General features: G+C 37.6%; 1 protein-coding gene across 3 annotated transcripts in view; it reads right to left on the reverse strand.

Moving 5' to 3' along the window:
* Nucleotides 1-627: 627 nt before the first annotated feature.
* The window catches only part of LOC126967161 (zinc finger SWIM domain-containing protein 8 homolog), a 28,919-nt gene continuing 3,994 nt past the window's right edge, over nt 628-25,552 (reverse strand). The window contains exons 5-16 of one of the 3 annotated variants that reach the window (XM_050811619.1): nt 21,953-22,102; nt 20,938-21,089; nt 18,484-18,651; nt 17,159-17,271; nt 16,270-16,367; nt 15,201-15,378; nt 14,080-14,291; nt 7,571-7,717; nt 5,812-6,035; nt 3,530-3,763; nt 2,080-2,229; nt 628-1,650 (exon numbers count right to left, since the gene is read on the reverse strand). In XM_050811619.1, coding sequence (XP_050667576.1) covers nt 1,584-1,650; nt 2,080-2,229; nt 3,530-3,763; nt 5,812-6,035; nt 7,571-7,717; nt 14,080-14,291; nt 15,201-15,378; nt 16,270-16,367; nt 17,159-17,271; nt 18,484-18,651; nt 20,938-21,089; nt 21,953-22,102 — 1,893 coding nt within the window. In that variant the 3' untranslated portion in view covers nt 628-1,583. Of the gene's footprint in view, nt 1,651-2,079; nt 2,230-3,529; nt 3,764-5,811; nt 6,036-7,570; nt 7,718-14,079; nt 14,292-15,200; nt 15,379-16,266; nt 16,368-17,158; nt 17,272-18,483; nt 18,652-20,937; nt 21,090-21,952; nt 22,103-25,552 lie in introns of all 3 variants that reach the window. The other 2 variants (XM_050811621.1, XM_050811622.1) reach the window with 2 other exon arrangements.

Here is a 25,552-nt window from a genome sequence, read left to right on the forward strand (position 1 = left end):
AGACCTTGCATTTGTTGTATATACGAATATTAAACGACAAATTCCACACCTTTTGCGAATATAATAACATCTCGAGATCGCGGCAAAAGGTGCCAAACTTCTATAATTATTCTACGAAAGAAATGAAAACTTAGTTAGCTACAAAGTTAATTGCATTGATAAAGATTAAAATTATTTTGAATTTTCACTCTTTGATACTGTTTAATTGTGTGAGAAAATTTATTAATTTAATCCTCACGCGTTCCACAACCAACAAATGTTCTCTGGAACACCTTCAACTGTTTTCTCAAGAAAATTCAATACATTTATTAATAACTACTAAATACTACACGCAAAAAATAAATTAATATGTGTTACATGTGGATATGTTACTAAGAATTCAAGCTGTTAAAAATACAATGAGTCTATATTAGGAATTATGAACTAGGTTTTCATTTTAATAAATTTAAAATTGTGCTTAACTTGCACAACATATAATTACTTACGATGTCCACTTAAACCCAATCGTGTCCTATTTGAAATTAAACACACAATAAAATTATTAATCTACATACCAGCACATCACTGGTTATAAATGATCAAGTAAGTATGGAATTTCTAGTGTTTAGAAATAAAAGTCATAAAAAATGTTATTCTCACATGTTCATTATTATGGCGTGATAAACTAGTTATTTATAGTTTCGATCACGTTTCTCTTAATCACGTGTATTACAGATAACATGTTATAATGTGAATATTATTGATAATTAAGAAACATTATTTGCCTGCAAAATTTGCGGACAAACAGAATACATAACAATCGAATTACTCTCACGTCATTGAGCGTGCTATTTCTATAAGATCTGCTAACAAGGAATTACTCGTATGTCAGTCATAACTTTTGCATTATAGTCTCTAAGAAAATACCGACAACAAAAGTTAAAATAATGAGCTTGTTCTTATGACTTTGTTCTAATAAGTGCACACTTTATTTCAAATGTTACGACTACGTGTCCATTATTATTATGAGATCTGATAAGTGAGCGATTCAGTTCTACTGCAATAAAACAAGAGTACATATGGTATTTTTTTGCATTGTCTAGGTGTAGCAACTTACCGGGCTCAACATCTTGGTACCCCAAACACAGTCCCAGAAGTCTTTAGGAAGGAGAGGAGGTTGCTAAGGTTTCTGGAGGAATTGGGGTGGCAGGAATAACAAATATATTCCCACACACGCAAAATAGGCGCGCAGTCGTCGAGTTGCGGAAATTAGCCCATTACACCATACCATGGTGTTTTACACCGTATGAAAACTATTTTTTTAGACAATCCGATTAATGGATGTTGTAAAATTTTGCAATTTTGAAATTCTTTTAAGGTCAAAGTGCGTTTTATTAAACAAGAAAATCAGTGTGCCGATTAAGTACAAACTTTATGTTAACTAAATTGGGTGTCCTCTTGTTTTATTACAGAAGTCGTGTGTTGTGCACGCGCGACGCTCACGTGTGCGTGTGTGAGCGTTTCAATACGTGCGAGTGTACGTGTGTGTATGTGGTTCGAAAGTGAGACAGTTTGCGCGGCAAGCAAACTATCGCGGGCCGACGTCATTTGCCGTTCGTCTGTAGCGCCACGTTCAGCTGAGTCCACAGGTCCTTCTTGCACGATTTGGACCTGGTGTGAAATAATGCTTGAGTCAAATATTAGCATCAAAGTTCAGATCTGTTACTTTGTAATTAGCATCATCAAATTAAATAAAAACATATTCACTGTTTTAAGAATTAAAACGCGTAGAATTAACTATAACAAAATTTTAACACAAGCGCGTTACATATTATATAACACAGGGCTGTATTGTTATTCCAAGTTTAAAACTTTTTGTACTTATCTTACCACTGTCGCTACAGAATAACATGAAAGGGACAAGTAATTTTAAACTTGGAGTAACTTTAATAGTAGGACACTAAAAGTGTAATTCCTTAACACGTTTTTTTTTTTTTAATTGAGACATTACAAAGATAAAAAATATGTGTTAAATACTAGAAAATATAACTATGTTAAAATTATATGTAATAAATACAATTATTTATGCATAAAACATACCTTCGCAAGGAGGCGAGCCACTCTTTGAACTGTGTGTGTCCTTCCGGAGTGAGTTGGAAAGCATTGCGTGCTGACAGGACGATAGCCACAAACTCTTCGTATTCAACCGATGTCAAATGATACAGCTTTTGATGTATGCACTGAATGTACCTTTAAAATAACATTTGCAATTGGAATTATAAAAAAAAAAACATTTTACATCCTCATTACTGCCATGTCAGTTAGGCACAGATAAATGCAGATTTCAGTATATTATATTGTATTTCATATAAGAATATTTCCGTAGAAAAACGCCTAATACATCTTTTATATTTTTATATTTAATTGATATTTAGATCACGAAAATTAGACAAGACGTACAAGGATCTAACCAATTTGATAATTTTCCTGTTTCTTTTTCAATCGTTCTTACATTTCTTCATCAAATTGTATGTGATGCAACCTTTTTTTTTCGTGGACAAATGAACATGAGAATGGTTTGAATAGTGAGCTTTAGGCGTCCAGTTATAGGGTAGTTGTTATAGGTCTATCCACTTATAGGGTCTACAATCTTTTTTTAAAGTAAACCATATCATACGACGTAAAAACACCGCTCGAGGAAGTGTCGTTCATGGGACTGTTCCTTAAACACTGCATTGTGGATGGAATGGACATGTAAAATACATAAGGTTGCATTGCGTAAATCAGGTTAATTAGTTCTTGGGAACACTCCTCGTCATGGATGAGTTAGAAGAAACGTAATGACGCTTCATGTGCAATGTTCAATGTAACGCAGTAAACCTATTAGGTCCTTACATATGAGATTGGCATAAATATGGCCAGACGATTACGGTAGATCTGTATTGTCATCAACTGCAAACCATGATGGAAAAGCTAGCTGCTAAATAGCTGAGGCTAGTCAATGGCCGTAGGCCACTGCTGTTTCAGGACAACGCTAGATCACACACTGCAAAACAGTCGGCTACCAGATTAGAGAAACTTCAATTGGAATGTTTAAAACATCCACCGTAGTCCGCTGACCTTGCTCCAACAGATTACCATTTTTCTCAAAATTTGGATAACTTCTTGCAAGGGAAAAAATTCAACTCCGATTGGGCAGTCCAAATCGCCTTCAAACATTATATTGATTCCCGTCCGAATGCTTTTTTTTTGTGAAGGTATATAGTAAAAATGGTCATTGTTTGAGGCTCAATCACGCCTAAACCACTGATCGTATCGACATGAAATGACCACCATTCGATGCGAAATTTATCCTAGATGGTTTATGGCTACTTACTTATTTTTCGAATTCCAACGTTCCTTCCTTTTAAAATTCGTCCAACGTAGCGGACGGGAACGGCTAGTATGGTATATAAAAAACATCGACTTTATGTTCCGACCATACTAAACGCCAATCTCCTATGTCAGCAGCTAATATTAAGCGAGGGCGGGGTCGCGGGCCAGTACTCACATCTGCTGACACTTGTGCACCAGCGGCGCCAGCGCGCCCCGCAGGTGCGTCATGACGACGTGGTGCGGGCCGCCGCGGGCCAGCCAGTGCGCCGCCTCCACGCACAGCTCGTACAGCACGAACGGCGACACCACGGAGTTGACGGCGCACACGCAGAACTGGTGCAGGTACTGCGCACCCAGCCGCGCCGAGATGCGCAGCAGCCACTTCACGTGCTCGCCGTACGGCGGGTTCCTGGCAGTGTAGAGGAATGTGATAATAGTATCACATGACTGTTTTAATAACTCATTATCAATACAAGAGTTTATCTACACCCATAATATAAATACTACACCCAATGTTCTAATAACCATCATCCAAACGAGTGTTGTAATGAAATTTAGTGCAACATTACAACACTCGTTTTGATGATGTAATAATGGTTATTAGGACTGGCTATTTTAATGATGGCAATAAGATTACTGTTTAAGAATCTTTAATAGAGGATTTAAAGCATGAGTGGAGATAAATAGTATTAACTGGAGAGTCGAACAAAATATTTTATAAAAGATACGCCGAAGGCGCTATATTCGATTGTTGGTGCAAATAAAAAGTTCGTATATGATCCCAGGATTGAGGGGAGTCATTAAAAAAATATTTATATTTGGAAGAGCTACTTCTGAAGTAAATTTCCTAATGAACTGACTATCAACATTAAAGAAGGATCCTGCAGGTGGAGCCATAACTTGAAGGCTAGAGGAAACAGATTTATCAACGGTACACTTATCAGACAGCTAGCTATAGGCATTATGTCTAGAGCATAGGTTTGAATCCCACATTGATTAGTTTTGCTTCAAATACAAAATTTGTATACAAACAAGGTGTTATTTACATTAACAGTTTTCAGTACACATAAGGTGGGACAATGATTTCGATGACCCGATAGCATCGAGATGTATGAGTTGTGTGAATTTTACTTGCCCGCTTAGGCGTAAATAACTATATGAGTAATCTCTCAGAGTACTGTAGAGGCAGGTCTACAGAAACGACCCTTCTACAACTTGTGGATAGAGTCGAGAAGGCGTTACAAGACAAACAAATTGCACTCTGTGCGTTTCTAGACATTGAGGACGCCTTTGACAATACCCCGATAGACACGCTAATAAAGGGACTAATTAACAAAAACGTAGACTCCACCACTGTCAAATGGGTAAGGTCAATGCTCCCAAATAGCAAAGCTCTAATCTCCCTCCATGGGACATCACTGGAGCTATACACTACTCGAAGTTGCCCACAAGGTGGCGTTCTTACGCTACTTCTTCTTCGTTCGTCTACTGCTAGTGTCCATACACTAGCAGTAGACCGGAACCTATTTGTGGAATGCCTAAGAGCGCCATCCGACACATCCTGAGTAACCAATGTAAACAAGAAGTACTTAAACGCTGGAACAACTCTTCAGGTTTAAACCACTATAAAGCACTGATAAGGGCATTTAACAGCAGCTATGCGAATGAAGCCCTATCTTTAAACAGGAATAATCTATGCATACTCACTAGGATGCTAACCGGGCACTGTCGCCTAAACAAGCACCTCAGTGTGGTCGGCATCAAAAGCGACAAAACTTGCAGATTCTGCCTTGAGGATGATGAAACGCCTATTCATCTACTCTGTGACTGTGGCCCACTAATGCATAAGCGTAACACAATCTTTGGCGACTACTTCGTGCAACCAGATAGTGTTTGCAACACTCGCGTCAAGGAACTACTGCGGTTCGTAAAGGCGGCAGGGCTTGACGACGAGCTTTAGTATGAGTGGCGAACACAATAGTTCAATTTTGGACGCGGTGTTACTAGGAATCTTTAGGACTAGGAAATAGCCACCCACTATATAATAAATAATAATAATAATAATCTCTCAGAGGCAAAAAAAATCTATGAAAAACATATGCAGTTATATTTTCAAATAATATATTAGAAGTGGTAGAATAAGTTCTTCCTACGAGTGATATGAAAGCCTGGGACTAGATCTATGATTATTTTATAGTAATAGCAATGACAGTACAATATTGTATATTTGATTAAAAAGAGCGCAAAAAAAGTGCTGGGTGTGTTTCTTGCGCCGCTTCCTCTCTGTCGGAGCGCCATTCGTTTCCGCAGTAGTAGTGTCTAGTATATTACTAATGACATCAAAAAGAATTATAAAGGAATCAATTTTGAGAAAATAAATGCTTTTAGTGAAGTATGAAGGCTCGTCTTTCATACTTCACTTCAGGACGATTATAACGGAGCCTAGCAGGTACTGACCTGCCAAATTTATTCTGTGGTCGGTCGTCATGTATGCGCCGCGCCTGCGTCTCCAACGCCAGCATGCCCACGCGGTAGGCGGCCAGCAGTCGCCGCAGCTGCGCCTGCGGCAGCGCGGGCGGCGCGGGACCCCCCACGGGCACGCTGCCCGCGCCCACGCCGCTCACGGGCACCACGCCCGCCACGTGCGACCCGGGCAGCGGCGGCGGCACCGGCGCCGGGTGCTGCACACGGGGGTAAACGTGACGACTTACCGCATTTACCACGGGAAGTGTTCCGAAGAGAGAGCCTCAAGTTAGGATATCATCCCCACCATCTGGATGTGTGGCGATCCTCCACAGTGCGGTTTTCAAGGAGCTTTCTTCCACATAAAACAAAGCTGTGGAATGAGCTTCCTAGTGCGGTGTTTCCAGGACGATACGACACGAGTACCTTCAAAAAAAAAGCGCGTACTCCTTCCTTAAAGACCATCATTACTCCTGTGATTCCTCTGGTGTTGCAAGAGAATGTTGCCGGCGGTGATCAATTAAACACCAGGTGACCCGTCCGCTCGTTTGTCCTCCTATTCCATAAAAAAAAAACTTCATTTCCTATTTCGACAAAGTAGTCTATACTTAGGGTATGTTCCGATATGCACTGTGAGCACTACACAGTGCTTTAACTATAGAAAAATTCATGGATTGCCAATATACTGGCCGCAGTACCCTAGGGAAATATATGACGTCATAAATCACCGCCATATTCTACTGTGAGCACTGGCGTTTTCGAGGTAAAGTACTCGCAGTACTTTGATCAAGTGATCAGTCAAAACCACTCGAATGCCTAAAGTTTTATAAACAATACCTACAGTTTAATCCCAAATAACTTTAATTTGACAGTACTCCAACAATTTTTTTTTTTAATGAACTAAAAATCTTTAATACACTCGTTTGAATGCTGCGTCAAAAAAGCGGCAGACAGTATACGATATTGCGTTCCGTTTTAAATAATAACCAGTATAACTGGCTATAAAAGAACGGCTTCACAGTATACTAAATTCACGTCACACTGTACAGTGGTCGCAGTGCATATCGGAACATACCCTTAGTCTGACCATAAATACCTAATGTTACCATTAAAATTAAACAAAATATTTCATTTGAAATTGGAATCTTTAATTTTTATATGATTGTTCATTGAGTTACAATGAAGCAACATTTTAACAAACAAAATAACCGTATTTATGCTCAATAGTTTAAGGAGACTTCCCAATTAGACGACAGAGTGAAACTTGGGCATTATCCGACTTCAATGATGGTTTGGTGGGCTATGAAGGACTGACTGAGTCATACTTTTGTGAAAAAGGTATCAAAATACCATTCCCGAGAAGGATGTGAAGCCTCTTAACAACACCATGTTCAATAACCAAGAATGGTCCTACCAAAAAGACTCAGCGCGGGGTCATAAACCTCGGTCTTAATTGGAAACGAACGTTTCGGACTTCATCAAAGCTGAAGATGGTCAGTTTTAGAGAGTACGGCTTGCTTTTATTCTTAGTTTCAGTATTTATGGCAAGACTAGGTAGTTAAGTACAAATTATATCATCAAAATAAACGCGTATAATATATCTGATTAACACAAAAATTTGGTAATGTAAAGAAATTATAGTCTGCCTTCTATAGGAATTTTATTAATGAATTCGAAAACGTTTTGACCTCGTCTGATAAAGTTTTCACTTCTGTTGTGTCACAATTACAGACTGCTTAATATGATCACTTACGGCCACGTTGACAGCTATGGGCGGCGGATGGGCGTGAATCTGTTGCGGTATGGGCGCGTGTTGCGGCACGATGCCGCGCACGAAGTACTGCGGTATGGTGAAGTGCGGCCCCGGGTGACTCGCCGCACCGTACTGAGGACATTCGAACTGGAACAATATTACCCGTCAAAATGAACCCTACAACTCCCTCTTCCAATGTCGGCAACGTTAAAACACACGATTTGATTAAGTAAATACAGTAAAAAATCTTAATAGCACCGTTCGTTCGTTAAACTTCTTATAACATAGAGGTGCGCCTAATTGGTTGGTTTACCTCACGATACAACCTTATTTGATAGACTCTACAGGATGGTTTTTGAGAAGGGCGGTGATGGCCAATTCAGATTCTACGACGATTAGAGAAAAGTCGTGAAAGGAGTCATGCCCTCGATTTAATTTAAACCAACAACTGATGACCCGAATGATTTTTCAAAAAAAAAATATATCCTGTATTGTTGAACCGATGGACTCTGTTGCTGATGAGGATCAAACTTTAGAAAGATATATTATATTACTAAAAATGAAAGCAAACAGAAAAAAAAATATAATTTGTTTTACATATCTCATTTTAACCTAACTAATAAGTTGCTCAAAATGGTTTCCGTTCACTCCAATGCTTAAGTTTATACGTCTCTCTAATGACCTTACATTTGATATCTTACATTTAATACTCTCTAATGACCTTACATTTTGATGCATTTGATACCATAACAGGATTCATACCCTAAAGAATTACAAAAAAAAAGATAAGATTTCTTAAACAAATTTGAGTAGGAGGTGAGTTTTCATTCGTATAAAATAATAAAACAAAAAATTTGGTGTTTCCTCTCTTTTTTTGTAAAACATAACTTTGCAAAGATTGATCCTTATCAGCAACAGAGTCCATTCGTCCAATAAAACAGGATATTTTTTTTTAATCGTTCGGGTCGTGGGTCGGGTGGTATAAAAGGCATTCATTTTTTCAAAATTGATGTCATTTCTAATATACTAGATACTAGTACCGCTTCGGAAGCAAATGGAGCTCTGAAAGAGAAGAAGAGGCGCAAGAAGCTCTCCCAGAATTCTTTGCGCTCTTTTAAATGAAATATACAATATTGTACTGTCATTGCTATAAAATAATCATAATCTGGTCCCAGGCTGTCGGATCACTTAGATATTCAGCTGTGGAGTAGTAGAATCTACGAAAGAGCCACTTTTTAGAGCCAATTTAAAACTAGTTTAGTGAACAATGAAACAAGTCCATTCAATGTGATAGTTCGTTGAAATTTCGCAACGCTAGTGTAAAAGGCGTGTCACGCATAAGATTGGTTCTCCCGTCCATCCGGTACCCAGACTTATTCGCTCTAGTGGATGCTGGATGACTCTCCATATCAAGCAAAATTTTCCATTAATATAAAACTAGAATAACGTTTAATAGAGACAAAGGTTGGGCTTTGCCTCCCACTTGGAAACCAGCGTTACTAAACGCATCTCGCAATAAGACCCATAGTGCCGATGACCACGTAGTGGACATTGTGAGTACATTCTGTGCTCCCGTGGACACCAATAGTGGCGTAGTGTCAGTGTTACGGTGCTAGTCATTACCACCGGCGTCCCCCGCGCTGGCAAGCCGCGCACTAAGAGCACAAGTCCGCAGTAAGAGGCGGGACGTTCTCGCGAACCTACCACACTCAACCTGATAAAGGACCTCCCAATGGTCCGAAGCTAGTTGGTACCCACGATCAAACGTGAGTAAAGCCGTATTATCGATTATAATGTACATAACCTAACACGAGACTAATTCTGTTACAAAAGAAGTTCAGTGATTGAGCTCGTAAGTGTGAGTGAGAATGCAATATTGATAATATAGCTTTAACCTTAAATGAGGTCAAAAGGCTTCAGTAGCTAGAATCAGTACTTCACCATAATAATTGTACTTGACTTTAAAAATTTCTATGCAAGTATAGTTACCTTGAATGAATGAATGAATGAAGCCTTTATTGCAAGCAAACTAAAAGGTACATTTTTAACTTATGCTACAACTTAATATACTAAATGATTATAATTATATTTCACCTAATATATGTTTTATCTTATGTTAATCATTGCTCGCTTGTCCGCCGACATAGGCGTCCTCCAGCTCTTTCCACATTTTCCTGTCGTAAGTTGTTCTGCTCCATATTGATCCAGCAATCTTTTTGAAATCATCTTCCCATCGTATCGTTTGTCTTCCTCTATTTCTTTTTCCATATCTTGGATACCACTCTATAATATCTTTTGTCCATTTATCTTGTTTGCTTCTTATCACATGTCCTCTCCAACGCTATTTTAGCTGCATAATTGTTTTTACCACACTTTCCATGTTTGGTTTCATTCTTATGTTTGTTTTTCTTATTTTATCTTGCTTTATTATTTTCATCGTGCTGCGCTAAATTTTAATTTGTGAGAGAACAAGTTTGGCACCCATAAGTCATGCAAGGACGTAACACGTATTAAAAAGTTTTGTCTTAATGGATTGGGATATGTGACCACTTTTCATTATTTGTTTGAGTGACCAGTACCTTCGCCAAGTACTTGCTATCCTTTGTTCAATTTCCTTATTCATATGATCTTTAGTAGAAATTATCTGACCCAGATACACATAATCATCTACATATTCAATGGCTTTGCTGTCTATTTCTATACTTTCATGTGTAATGTTACTCATAATTTTAGTTTTTTGGGTGTTCATATGCAATCCTACTTTTTTGCTCTCTACAGGTAACTCTTGTAACATCTTCTGCAGTGCTTCTGAAGTTGTTGCCAGGATAATAAGGTCATTTGCAAACCTCAATTGATGTATACGTCAGCCGTTGATGTTGACCCCGTATAGTTCCCAATCTAGTCCTCGAAAGATGCCGTCTAGAACTGCAGAAAACAGTTTAGGAGATAATGGGTCACCTTGCCTTACCCCTTTTTGTATCTTAAATTCTGTACCTACTGTTTCCAACCTAACTTTTGCCGAGCTACCGGTGTATATCTTATTTATCAAATTTATATATTTTCTGTGTACTCCTTGTTCATAATATATTATCAAACATAAACATATATTACTATAGTGAATCCTAAAGACATTTACGAGGGGCGGTCAAAAAGTTCGCGGAATGGCGGGGTTGGCGGGGGTGAGGTCGCTCCTCCAGGTAGCCGCTACTTGAGTAACTCATAATTACTATATATGCCAATTTCTAGCCTAATTGGGTCATTAGCTTTCGAGTTACAAACGAGTGAACAAGTAAATCGGGAACAAACTAGCCACTATGGAGAAAATTGAACATCGCGCCGTCGTAAAGTTCCTCACCAAACAAGGAAAAACGCCTCAAACTATTTTGCAAGAGATGTTAGCTGTTTACGGAGACTCTGCTCCTGGTAAAACCATGATTTACAAATGGCACGGCCTTTTCAAGCAAGGAAGGGAGTCAATTGAAGATGATCCTCGACCTGGACGGCCCATTGAGGCCACTACGCCGGAAATCATTGAAAAAGTTGAAAAACTTGTATTGGAAGACGGAAGGTTGAAGAAGAAACAACTTGCAGCATCAGTTGGAGTATCAGAAACCACAATTTTAAATATTCTTCATCAACATCTTGGCATGAGTAAAGTGTGTTCAAGGTGGGTCCCGAGAATGCTCACGCCGCTGCAAAAACGTGAGCGCGTCAACTGTTCCCGCGAGTATTTGGACCGCTGTGGAGAAGTTAGGGAAGAAATTATGGCCCGAATTGTAACCGGTGATGAAACTTGGGTTCACCACTATGAGCCTGAGTCAAAGCAGGAGTCGATGCAGTGGCACAAAAAAGGCACACCACCCCCAAAAAAATTTAAAGTGTCGCAATCGGCCGGAAAGATCATGGCGACTATTTTTTGGGATACTGAAGGTATTCTTTTGATCGATTATAAAGAACGTGGTGTTTCTATAACGGGAGAGTACTACGCTTCCCTATTGGACCGATTAAAAGAAGCTATTAAAGAAAAAAGAAGAGGAAAACTGACAAAAGGTGTACTCCTTTTGCACGACAACGCGCCCGTTCACACGAGTCATGTTGCGACGGCTGCCATTCATCGATGCGGTTTTGAACAACTACGCCATCCACCCTACAGTCCAGACCTGGCCCCTAGCGATTTTTATTTATTCCCAAAGATGAAGAAAGAGCTGCGTGGAAAAAAATTTAGAGACGATGATGAAGTCAAGTCGGCGATTTCGGCGTATTTTGACGCCCAAGACAAAACCTATTTTTTCGACGGTATTAATAAGTTATATGCCAGATCCCAAAAATGTATTCGTGTTAAGGGGGAATATATTGAAAAGGAAAAATAACATAATGTATCATTTCATCTTTTTTCCCAGTCATTCCGCGAACTTTTTGACCTCCCCTCGTATGTTTGATCGAGTCAAACGCTTTACTATAATCAACGAAACGAAACGAAAAAAATATGATTGATTGTACTAATTAAATTTTTCAATGATTTGTCTGATTACCAGTATATGGTCTACGGTGAGAAATTATTACGACAGCCTGCCTGATCTCGAGGTTGAGACTCGTCTAATATTTTCGTTATTTTATTTAAAATTATTTTTGTGAAGACTTTATAAAGATTTGGCATTAAACGTATTAATTAGTCTGTAATTTTCAATCATTTTCGTGTCTCCCTTTTTATAAAGCAGTATTATTGTGGTTTGTTTCCATTGATTGGGTATATTTTCACTTTCGACGATTTGATTAAAAAGTTTTGTTAAGATCGGGATAGTTTCAGATATTGTTCCTTTGATAAGTTCGTTACATATTTATCTTCTCCTGGTGCTTTATCTTCTTTCTGAGTTTTAACCGCTCTCTCAACTTCACTCAACGTGTATGATGTATTGGGTTAATATTTTCTTCTTTTCCTTTTGAATTGTCTTCGTATAGATTTCTATAAAAATTCGTAGCGACCTCGAATGTGAGTAGGTTTTGTGTCAATAGTTCCTGCCCCTGTATTTGATAACTTGGAAATCCATGATTTATCACGATTCAAAAGTTTTTGGGCTTTTTGAACTCCACCTGTTCCGGTCACACCGTTCGATGTGATCTTGAATTAAATCCATTTCGGAAGTTTTTCTGTGTTTTCTGATACTCTCGTTGAATTTTTTGCTAACATCTCGTATAGCCTCTCTGTTATTTTTACGATCTCCTAAAAAGATATTTCGAATATTTAAAAGTTTTCTTGCGTCTTTTCCTATGTGATCTTTATTTATTACATGCGGTGTTAATATTTCTTTAAATTTTGTCAAGTGTTTTCCTAAAATATTATATTTATCTTGGATACATATTGTTTGGTTGTATAGTTCTTAGAGATTGCTTGTATTCCTTTGATTTAATCGTGTCCCATAGTAATCTATGATCGGAACTAAAATTTAAAGTATTTATTATCCCCACGTTTTCGATTGCACGAGGTTTGTTAGATAATATAAAATCAATCGCATTGTAGCTTTTTTTATCAGGTTATATATCCATGTCTACCTTTTCTTTACATTTTTCCTAAATTGGGTATTAGTTACGACTAAGTTAAATTCAAGGGCAAAGTTTAGTTAACCGCTGATCGTTATCGTTACGTTTCCCATAGGTATATGGGCCTGTTACTCTTTTATCTTTCTCTGTTTGTTAAAATCTCCCATTACTATTAGATTATTATGATCCATATTCTTTTGAGTGTTTGTTAGTAATTCATAGAAGTCATCTTTTTCTTTATAATCTGTATTTTCATGAGGACAGTAAACTTGTATTATTGTCCAGGTCTTTTTGTAACCTGGAAGCTTTATTTTTAATACACATAATCTGTCAGAGACATGTATAAATTCTTCGATCATATTTCTTAGTGAGATTATATGGTCGGTTTGTTCAAGCATTTAATTTTTTAGCTTTTCAAATAATGACAGTAAATTTTCATTCACTGTGCTTAGGTTAAAAACGTAATTTAAAGTTGGTGAAATTTTATATGTATTATGGCAACTCTGAGCGAATGCTAGATGTAAATTTTTGACACATTGACAATGTAAATTGTTAGCACTGACAGATGATAGATTGTTGGATGTTGATGTAGAAATTATTATAACCTACAAGATTTTCAATGTTTTGTATTACTTTCTACGTTCTGGGACTATTAGTTATTTATGAAATATAAGCTTTAAAATGTTCACGATTACATACTCACTATTTGTCACAATTACTTTTTCAAAAGTGTTTACTAAAAACTGTGTAATGAAAAAATGTTTACTTAGCGGCATGTATTAACAGGTATGTGTTATAACTTTGGCAATCGAAAGCCAACCCCAACCCATAGTTACCATACCTAGGTATATATTGTAAAAGATTATAATCAAATTTGAATTTGATTGATGAGGACTTGTAATCAGATACGGGTCATTTTTTCATGAATTATCAGAACAAGAAAAGGTATTGTTTTTAATAAATTGACTCACCTGCAGCTGGTAGATCTGCGGCGGGTAGGGGTGCGGGTGCGGGTGCGGGTGCGCGTGCGCGTGGTAGAAGGAGTAGGGCAGCGCGTAGGGCACGGGCAGCAGCTGCGCGCGGAAGTCGTCGGGCTCGTCGTCGGCCTGCCGCAGGAACAGCTCGTGCCAGTAGCGGGCCACGGTGTACAGCACCTCGGGGTACACGCCGCCGCCTGCGACCACTGGCACTCACACACAGCTTGGTACAGACGGGTGGCGTGCATTCAAAGAGAAGGAATACTTTCTTCAAGGAGCTGCCACGTACTATAAAGCTGTGGAATGAGCTTCCTTGTGCGGTGTTTCCGGGACAATACGATATGGGTACCTTCAAAAAAAAACGCGGACACCTTCCTCAAAGGCCGGCAACGCTCCTATGATTCCACCGGTGTTAAAAGAGAATGTGGGCAGTAATCATTTAACACCGGGTCATCAGTGTACTCGTTTGTCCTCCATTTCCTTAAAAAATTATCAAGATAGCTTTCCTGTTCTATATAAATGTTCTTCATTCTTGCACGCTTTCTTTATGTTTTCCTATGAAAATAAGGGACGAGACGAACAGAACGTTCAGCTGACAGTAATTGATACACCCTGCCCATTACAGTACAGTGGTAGTCAGGATTTTTTAAAGACCCAACAATTCTAAGCGGCACTACAACTGCGCTCATCACTTTGAGATATAAGATATTAAATTCATTTGCCCAGTAATTTCACTAGATACGGCTCCTCCAGACCGAAACACAGTAATGTTTACACATTACTGCTTCACGGCAAAAATAGGCGCCTATAATCTAACCGGCAAACTGTGCAAAAGTCTTCCCACTGGTAAAAATTCTTAAAATATAAAAAACACGAAAAACGAACAATATTACTTCAAAATCCAAAAATACTTGTATTGTACGTTACTTCGCAGCCATTTGTATTATACGTCAAAATTTCTATAGACGCTCACAAGTGGCACTTCAAATAGACACAACAATTAGCTGTCAAACATATGGAACAGCCTGTCCAGTGGTATTTATACAGGTCAGTGCATGTAACAGGTCTCATCGATGATACAACAAATATGTGGTTTTTTTTCATGACAAATATACCTTTAGCGGCCGCCTCGACGATCAGACAGGCTCGCTCGAGCATGTGGTCGCTCTGCTCCTTACACTGCAGCACGGCACGTTGGATCTCGTTGTAGTTGAGCGCATGCGCGTGAGGCAGCACTGACAGCGCTAACTCGGCCGCCGCGCTCACCGTCGCTAAGTCGCGGCCCGACGACGCCTGCGCATTCACAACTATGTATGTAACCATCCACTTGGATACAGAGTATGTCGATATATAAGTATTTCATAGGATATAATAAACTACTTTTTAGTTTTACTAAAAAATGGCTCTGTCGTTAATCCTACTATTCAACAGCTGAATATCTAAGTAATCCGAAAAATGCTTGGACAGTTTCTTGCACCGCTTCTTGTCTCTCAGAGCGCCATTTGCTTCCGATGTGGTAGTAATATCTAATATATTACAAATGACATGAAAAAGAATTGTAAAGTAATCATTTTTGAGAAAATAAATGCCTTTGTTTATGTTATAATGTTTAAATCAATTTCGAATGTGTGATGAACCACTGTTTACAAAACAGTCTTATTTGCGCATAAAAGGCCCAAACTGTTTTTTTTTTGTTTTATAATCCAACTCTTAACTTATTAAAATTTTAAAAACAACTTTTGGTATTTTATTTTCTTTAAGAATGGCTGCTACAAATATAAAGACCATAAAATACGGATTCAATGTTTCAAATTAAGTTTATGTATCGATCAGTGATGAAATAGTATGGTCGGAACGGTCGAGGGTATGTCTACAATCAAATCTCCATGCTCGTCTACTGAAGACTGAAGATTGCAGATAGCATTTTTATCTAAACAAAGTCGTCTGTAATATTACTTTATCGCCACGCATGCTTTAAATCCTCTATTAAAGATTCTAAAACAAATTATTGCCAACATTAAAACAGCCAATGTTTATTAAGAACAAACGTTATTAGGACTAAACTAGCCGGGCTAGGTTGAAGTGTACTAATAATAACGAAATACCAATATGTGTGATAGCGACAAAAGTTGCTTCATATTGGTGATGATAGATGATACAAATTGGTCCTATAAAATCAACCACCTTATCTGCGATGCCGGCAGCTTCGGGCGGCGTCAGGTGACCTTCCCACGCGTCGATAAGAAACAATATTGCTGGAGCACCTATGTCCATCGCTTGACCTACAACACAATATATAAAATATTAGTATTCATTGATTTGCATAGCATATAAACTTTTCCTCCTTATAACGGTTGTGATATTATCCTGATTTGACATTAAATACTCTCCTAATAATGTCTTTAGCAATTAAATGACACGACATTACCGAAAACTAACAAATTAACTGGATTTTCCTTGCATACAATAAACTCAATATCAGGAGGACTCAAACCCAGTATCAGCTCGATCCAGTTGATCACGTGCAACGCAGAGCAGCTCAAATTGTCGGGACCCAGTGATCTGTGAACGACTGGATCTTTGGTGTTGCGTAGAGACGTCGCTTCATTGTGTCCTCTACCGCATTTATCACGGAGAGTGTTCCGAAGAGCTGTTTCACCTGAATCCTGCGGCCGAATTCCACCTTCGCACGACACGCCACAAATTAGGATATAATCCTCACCATCTGGATGTGTGGCGGTCCTCCACAGTGCGGTACCTTCAAAAAACGCGTACACCTTCCTTAAAGGCAGGAAACGCTCCTGTTATTCCTCTGGTGTTGCAAGAGTATGTGGACGGCGATGATCACTTAGCACCAGGTGACCCGGTACGCTCGTTTGTCCTCCTTTTCCATAAAAAAAGAATATAAACAACCTCAGCTCTAAACCTCAAACTAATCTAAAATATAATAAAATTATAAATGTCTGTTACTCTTTCGTATCTCAACTAAGCGTACTATAGACCTGTAGGAGGGGGACACAATAACCTACATTTTAACAATGTCTCGTCGTGTGCAAAAAGGAACCAAACTGACCTGTTATCCAACTGACGTGTGAAGAGTATGTCCGGCTCAGCCAATTGGCGCTAACGCAGTTATGGAGTCCCAATGCATATAGGCCCAGTTGGAAGGCCGCCATGTGCAAACCTCTGTTCAAAAATAATTACATTAATCATTTAAGCAGATTTATTATCATTTCAGTATTTAAACCGGACAGTAATATGCGTAGACATTATTATTACTGCGTCATTTTTGAGTAAATATATTTAAAAAGAGTTTTTGTTGGACAAAAAAACCTAAAAGATGTGTTTGATATCTTGAAAATTAAGCTGGCGCATGTGAGGTTCCCCTTTCCCATTTAAAGTACATAGAATTTTTTTTTTTGTATTAATATTTCTTTTTTCTAGATAAACAAAAAATGCGAGAGAGAAAAACATCTCTAACGGAAATACAGAAATATAGTATGGTAAGCGAATTTTAGTTACTGTAACCGATTTTTATTGACAGGTCGTTAACAGTCTGCCACAGTTGGCCTTAGTTCCTTAGTATTTTAAATATTAAACCATTAGGTAAAATACACATTGACAAATCAAAATTGGTTACGCATTATAATCAGACTGTCAGGTCATCTATAAATTAGTACATTCTAAGTATGTAGTAGCATGTGATTTATGTGAATTTATTTATTACAGTACTTTCAACGGCGCCTATTTCTGCCGTGAAGCAGTAATGTGTTAACGTTGTTGTGTCTCAGTCTGAAGGACGCCGTAGCTAGTGAAATGACTGTGCAAACAAGACCTAACATCTTTTGTATCAAGGTGACGAGCGCATTTTTAGAGCCGCTCAGAATTTTTGAGGTTTTTCAAGAATCCTGAGCGGCACTGCATTGTAATGGTCAGGGCGCACCAATTACCATCAGCTGAACGTCACGAACGAATGAAGCTCGTCTCGTCCCTTATTTTCATTTAAAAAAAATAACATCAATATTTTATTGGGATTGCATTGGTAATCTTTCATTATTTTCATAATTCCATGTGTTCCAATGTTGTCCCGGTTTGCCTTGATTGATGTTAAGGCCTATCATTTAATCTGTTGTATGGTATGAAATTATGATTTTTAGCTACTCACGTTTTTTCATGAAATTATGATTTTTAGCTACTTACGTTTTTTCTACCAGTTAATATCGCAAAATGTTAGGCATATTTTATACAGCCGTGTTGAAAAATTGATTTAGTTTTTTTTACAGGTTGCAGAACAGTACATAGTAATTATTGTTATGGATATTATTCCTTATTTTGTAATTCAGTTAGAGTATTTCATAATGAAAACGCGATAAAGACATACTTGGGATTATTTCTCACCTGTGAGGTCCATGAAGTTCTCTGGCACATGAGGTTTGTGTAAACAGGCTTGTGCTAGATGATCCTCCTGCCTTGAACAACACGGACTTAGCCAGCTCGAACATAAAGTGGGCAGACGCTTCCGATGGCTGGTTGGGGACTGATGGATACTGCCGCTTCCCCTTGTATCTGGACAGATCAATTCAAATTGACAGTCTGTAAGATATTGCCTACTTTATGTATTAACTTCATGCACAAATATTTCAGGGCTCTGTTTATTTTGTTTTTAAGTAATAATAATATTGACACAGTCTACACAAATTATATTGCCCCAAACCAAGCATAGCCTGTACTATGGGTACAAGACAACGATATATTTAATACAATATACTTACACAAACATACATAAATACATACAAACATCAATGACTAGGAAACAAACTATAAACAAATAACTATGAAGTTTTTTCATAAGACATTCTTAGGGGAATTTATTCATTACTTTTTTATGGAAAAGGATGACAGACATGTTTACGATTCATGAGATGTTAAGTGATCACCGACGCATACAATCTCTTGCAACAACACCAGATGAATCACGTTTTCGTATAATTCTTGATCTAATGTGAATGCTATAGCGATACACCATCATCAGCCGGAAGACGTCCACTACTGGACAAAGGCCTCCCCCTAAGATTTCCACGACGATCGGTCCTGCGCTGCCCTCATCCAACGTATTATGATCTTGACCAGATCGTCGGTCCATCTTATGGGGGGGTCTACCAACACTGTGTCTTACGGTACGTGGTCGCCATTCGAGGACATTACTGCCCCAACTGCCGTCTGTCCGTCGAGCTATGTGGCCTGCCCACTTCAGTTTCGGAATCATTTGGGCTATGCCGGTAATATGATGATAGCGATACACCTATGGCTTTCAACTTACTCCGAATATTATCCGTTTTTTTAATCCAATATTGATGTTTATTACAATTTAGTTAGTTCTTCAATAGTTCGATTGTATTTCAACTGGTTTTGACATTAGACATTGTGTGACTAATCTATTTATTATTATTATTATGTGACAAGTACCTGTAATGTATATAACTTAGCTTTAAAAATTGTACTTATTAATTTGACATATTATACATAATTATTTTTATGGACAACTACACTAGCGCATTAGGTTCACTCTGTAATGTTTATTTATTTATTTATTTAAAGGTGCTCCAACAACACATACACAATGCACTCTTAAACTTAAATATTGCAGAAAAATAGTTCCAGTGTATGAGTCAATTACAAGTGCACACAACATAAATAAGAATCATTTCTATTAGGCACTTATATATAACACAGAGACTTATACAGTATATAAAAAAATATGATAATAAAAAAAAATATATATGGAAATAAAAAAATATAATTGTTTGGTTTAAGTTTTAGAAAAATATAATTATTATTAAATTCTTTAAAAATGTTGCTATCGCTGATGAAATCAGAGATTTTAAACTCCAAAGTTTATTCTTGGGAAGCAACTTCCAAATTTTTAATTGGATATTTCAAATTATATATAATTAATAACTGACCCAGCAAATGTTGTATTGCCATAAAAGTAATAAAAAAAATCAATAATTACAATTTAGAGGGTATAAAAATAGATAACTACCAATTCTCAGACCTACCAATTATATCGTACATAAAATTTATCGTACTACAATAATCATTATATTCGATTGCCATATTGCAACTTTACTGTGTGTCTGTGAATGGATTAGAATAATATTGAAATCGCGATACAAAAGTAAGTGTATGTATATTTTAATGCTGAAACATAATTAAATAAATTTAAAAAAAAATGCTACGGCTGAACAAACCTTATCACTTAGGGGTATGAAAATAGATAGTGGCCGATTTTCAGACCTATTGAATATGCATATAAAATTTGGTAAGAATCATTAAAGCCACGAGAGTTTTATATATAAGATTCTATTCGGTTCAAATTTTTCTTTAAGTCCTTCTTTTTGTAATGTAATATTTTTCATAGTAAGCGTTATGTTGTAATTGACTCTCTAAGAAACTAATTTTAAACCTAAAAGACCAACACAGCCCTAGGCTCCTGGAGTCAGTACTGCTGTGTGTCCCTGACGAGTACGTAGGACGGCGGCGGCGACCACCGCTGCTGGTGGTGCCTCGTGCACGCCGAAGACTTAGACCTGTTCTCTTGTTCGATGAGTGAACTCACTAGAGCTGCCTATTGTATATTTTGTATTCAATTAGAGTAATATTATCTAGTTAATTAAGTTTTTCTTTTACGAAATATGTTTTTCAAAGATAGTATTGTTATAACTTTATTTTTTCATTACTCTGTCGCATTAGGTTAAACCTGTAATGATGGATGTAGTGTGGTTATATAAATAAAAAAAAAAGGTATGACCGCGCCTTAAGAAATATTCAAATGCCGTTGCGGTGTGTGACCTGGAGTCCTTGATCCGCGACATCCCGTGTGTCTGCGATGAGTGCGCGGGCTGCGACGAGTGTGGGGGGGAACCTCCTCCCCCTCCACCTCCCCCTCCCTCTCCCAGCGACACGCGCTCCATGTCGCTCGCCAGCGGGCACACCGGAGCTTGCTATGAAATCGACAAATATATTAGGCCTTTTTAAGCTGATGGTAATTGATACACCCTGCCCATTACAGTGCAGTGCCGCTCGGGATTCTTGAAAAACCTCAAAAATTCTGAGCGGCACTACAATAATTGTGCTCGTCACCTTGACACATAAAATGTTTTAAACAAAAACTTACGTAGAACCATGCCGTTTTACATAAGTTTTTTTTTAAAATATAAAAGTATATAATATGAACAAGAGGCCCACGTGTTGAAAAGTGGTGAAACACCCATGGAGATCCGCAACACCAGAGGTCATAAGATGCGTTGCCGGCCTTTAATTAGGAGTATTCTCTAATCTAAGTGTGTATACGTCACTCGAACGGTTAGCTCAGTTGGTTAGAGCACTGGCACGGAACGCCATAGGTCGTGGGTTCGAGTCCCGCGTCGTTGATATAAATTTTGTTTCTTCAAAATTTAATTTGTGTGTAAGCAAGTTGAGCAATTTAATCGCTCCGTCACTTATTGGCATTTAAAAATTACAAGTTTTAAATTTTTTACCAGCGGGAGGCTCCTTTACACATGATGCCGGTTATATTATGGGCATCACAACGGCGCTTAATTCTACCGTGAAGCAGATTACTGTGTTTCGGTTTGAAAGGCGCCGTAGCTAGTGATATTACTGGACAAACGAGACTTAACATCTTATGTCTCCAGTTTACGAATGCAATTGTAGTGCCGCTCAGAATTTTTGGGTTTTTCAAGAATCCCGAGTGGCGCTGCATTGTAATGGACAGAGCAATTACCATCAACTGATCGTCCTGATCGTCTCGTCCCTTATTTTCATAAAAAAAAATCTAGAGAACGTAATAAATACATAAACTCACAGGAACGGGCACGGTGGGCACAGGAGGTACCGGGGGTACGGCGATCTGGTAATGTGTGAACTGATCGACGCGGTTGAAGCGCGGGTTAGTCGTATAGTACATGCTGATCATCGGGCCCTTTGTCAGCTGGTGAATGTCGCGGTCCAGGAGCTGACAGAAACATAACATACATATAGATAGACATCAAACATAGGCAGTATCCCCGCGCCTTGAAATAGGAACGGGTCGCCATCTTTGTGACGTCAGATCCAAGCATACACGCTTCGTAATCCTCCACTAAATCCCTTTGCAAACTGAGTATTAGCGTTTAAATAAAAGACTGTTAAAGTATGTTTTTACATTCGATTTTTGCGTAAAAGTTACATTTTTATTTTAGTTAGCCCGACGTTTCAAGATCTTTCCAGACCCAGAGTTAACTTAAATTAAAATTAAAATGTAACTTTTACTCAAAAATCTCAGTAGAATTTTTACATTTAAAAACACGTTACAATTACACGCGTTTCAATCCTATTAGTGGCTCACGACACAGTTTCGTTCCCGCTCCAACGCGGGGGCTAAATACACATCACACAATAATAGACTATACACCTAGGGAATAAAGCACAATCTTATGTCAAGGGCGCCATACTGGAGTCATTTTTAAGTCCTGAGAGAAGCGAGAGATTCAAGCCGCCCAAAACTAGAACTATCTTTATTCCAGAGATGAATAATCTACTATTCACACCTTCTGCGAGGCAATAAATAAAAAGGTATAGTTTCAAAAATAAAACAATAGTAAGTTATTTACTATCGAGGGACTATTTAAGCCCTTCACTCTTTTTGTTGTTCTTCATTAATCAAAGTCTTCATAAGAGTATATCACTCTTAAATTACTAGGGAGTCAAATCAATATCGCGTGACTTTCATATTAGGGTAATGTGAAAATATTTGAGTGTTTAATAAACAAATATGGCGCCTTTATTCTTTTTGTTTTAGTGTTCTGTTTATAGTTGCCTGCTCGATCAGACGACAGGCCGATAAAACAGTTCTATTATTGAATACAATTTTTACTGACTTACAATGCCCGCATTTTCAAACGAATTTCAACCTTCCAAATTCAAACCATTCTACTCCCAAGGGAGCTACAACGTTTCCTCTGCGTTTTGAAAGGAAATAATGCATTTAATTGGACATTGTCGGGCAGGAGGTGTGATTATCCGGACATATTCTAATAAGAACTCGCGTTTGACATTATCCAGTTCTCCAAGAGCATTCAATTAACTTTGTAAAAAGGTTTTTATATCAAGTCTAATGACAAAATTGTTGCTAACTTTTTGCAAACCAGTAGCCCACAACTTCACCTTCGTTGATTTCATTTACGAGGGAATCCGTTTCGGACTGACACATGCTATTCCCAATATTACTTTTTTTTGTGCAGGACAATAAATCTAGACACAGCCTATGCAATATGACTATGACTAAAAATGTAATATAATGATCATAATGAATAAAAAAAAAATACCATGGATGTATTCCATTGATATTTTAGTGCAAGTGTCATTGAACACTATATCTTAGTTAAAAATTTTGAGTCAATTTTATTAGACAAACCTTTTTAGCCATTCTTTTAAATTTCGCAACATCCGCTGCCAAAATTTAAAATAACATTAACACAGATTAATAAAATATACTCAAAAGTAGTAAGATGGAATGTACTTTTTGCGAATTTTTTAATTTTTGGAAGGACATATAATTAATTAATATTAGTAATTGAAATTTGAACTTATGATTCTTTTAACCTAATGACAATGATGATAATATTTTGTAGTATGAATAAATACTGAACTTATTTTTAAGGTCATTTTTGGTTTGTGTGGCCAGGTAGTGTGCACATATTATATTTTAAATTTGTCCTCTATTGCTGAGGCGACACTGAGATACGACTGTCAGTGCGAAGCCGCGGCGGTACGTTAGTGAACAAATAAATAACAAAACTGCAAAACAAGCAATAGAAACCTATGGAATGACATTTCATATTGTTTTTTATATTTTTGGGAACTATTTTTCAATATTTGAAGATACAAGCCGGCACTTTGGATTTATACTTCATTGGGCGCGTGAGGGAAACATTTATGGAGTGGATTTTTATAAAAGAGAACGCCACCTGTCAACGTTCTAACGTAACGTAACAAGGCCTTTTTTTTAATACTTTAACCTTAGATTAAGGATTGGTATCCGCTGCGCTCCAACTAGATACCGCAATACCTAAGACCAATAGCTTTTGAAATTAATAAAATACAAAATAATTACTGATGATAATATGTGATCCCAGTGTCTTTCTTATTTCTTGTAGTATTATTTTTGCAATGTTTTACTACGGAACCTGGTATTTTAGTTTCAATTATTAGCAAAGTTTAACTGATCATGTGGCACGTCAAGGTCACACACCGAGACTGGCTCGAGTACGCCCATTTGGGCGTAGCATAAGTTTCCGCACTATGCGACTACGCCTGCGGTATCTAGTTGGAGCGCAGCGGAGGCCAATTCTTAATCTAAGACTTTAACTACCATAAGCCTCTTATAACCCATTTGTCAACTGATCCACAACCAATCGACGAGAATTCTGTTACGCGAAAGAAGGTGTAACTTAACACGCACAACTTTTTTACCATGACAAAACTAACTAATTTTCATTAAAAAAAACTGCTACTGACGTACAAACAGTGCGACTCATAGTGTTGTACTGACAAGAGTTTGTGTTTGCTTTAGTGGCCACACTTCTAGTGTTCATCTGACTATATTTTATTAATCCATGTAATTAAATTTACATAAATGTTAATTACTCTTCTTCCAATTACCTCATTAAAATATTATTAAACATTGCTTATAACATGATCCATGATGTTTTGAGACATATGTGTGTTAATAATTTGTTGTATTCAAAGAACCAAAAAGTATATGGGTCTTAAGTATATCATTAATATACCAAACATTATTGGATCGTTATAGCTAAATTATTTTATGCAAGTATAGTAATCAGTACACACGGGTTGTTTATTGCAACTCCACATCTATTGTGCGCCTATTTTGCGTGTCAATGGCCCTGGGTTCGAGTCCTTTCGAGCCTGTAGTCTTAAGTCGACCCTGGCCCAGTGCGAGATGGTCAACTTCACACACACAACCTTTGAATCTCTTCGCAGGTGTGTGTAGGTTTCCTCACGTTGATTTCCTTCACTGTAAGATCGTCGAATAAGCGTACATATGAATTCGAATGTTGGAAGCACGTTGGTACGTGGTAGGGATCGATCCGGTTTCTTCCGGTTCCGGCAACGGTCATAGCCTTATTATGCAAAATTAATTATTCTGTAATTAATGAGTGTTTCTTCATACAATACACTTTTATGACAGATAAAAATAAATTTTGAACTCTTTTTGCTGAGAATTAGATTCATCATGTTCTTATTATTTGCTGTTAACTGATCTTATCTCTATCTCTATCTCATCTCGTATCGTTTGATTTAAATTATAAATCAGAATGGATGGTTATATTGAGGTACTTTGTATAAGTACCTAGTACCTACCCAATTTTGAAAAAGATATTATATGAAACATTTTCTGTAA

The sequence above is a fragment of the Leptidea sinapis genome, chromosome 12 (assembly GCF_905404315.1).
Source record: "Leptidea sinapis chromosome 12, ilLepSina1.1, whole genome shotgun sequence".
Lineage (NCBI taxonomy): Eukaryota > Metazoa > Arthropoda > Insecta > Lepidoptera > Pieridae > Leptidea > Leptidea sinapis.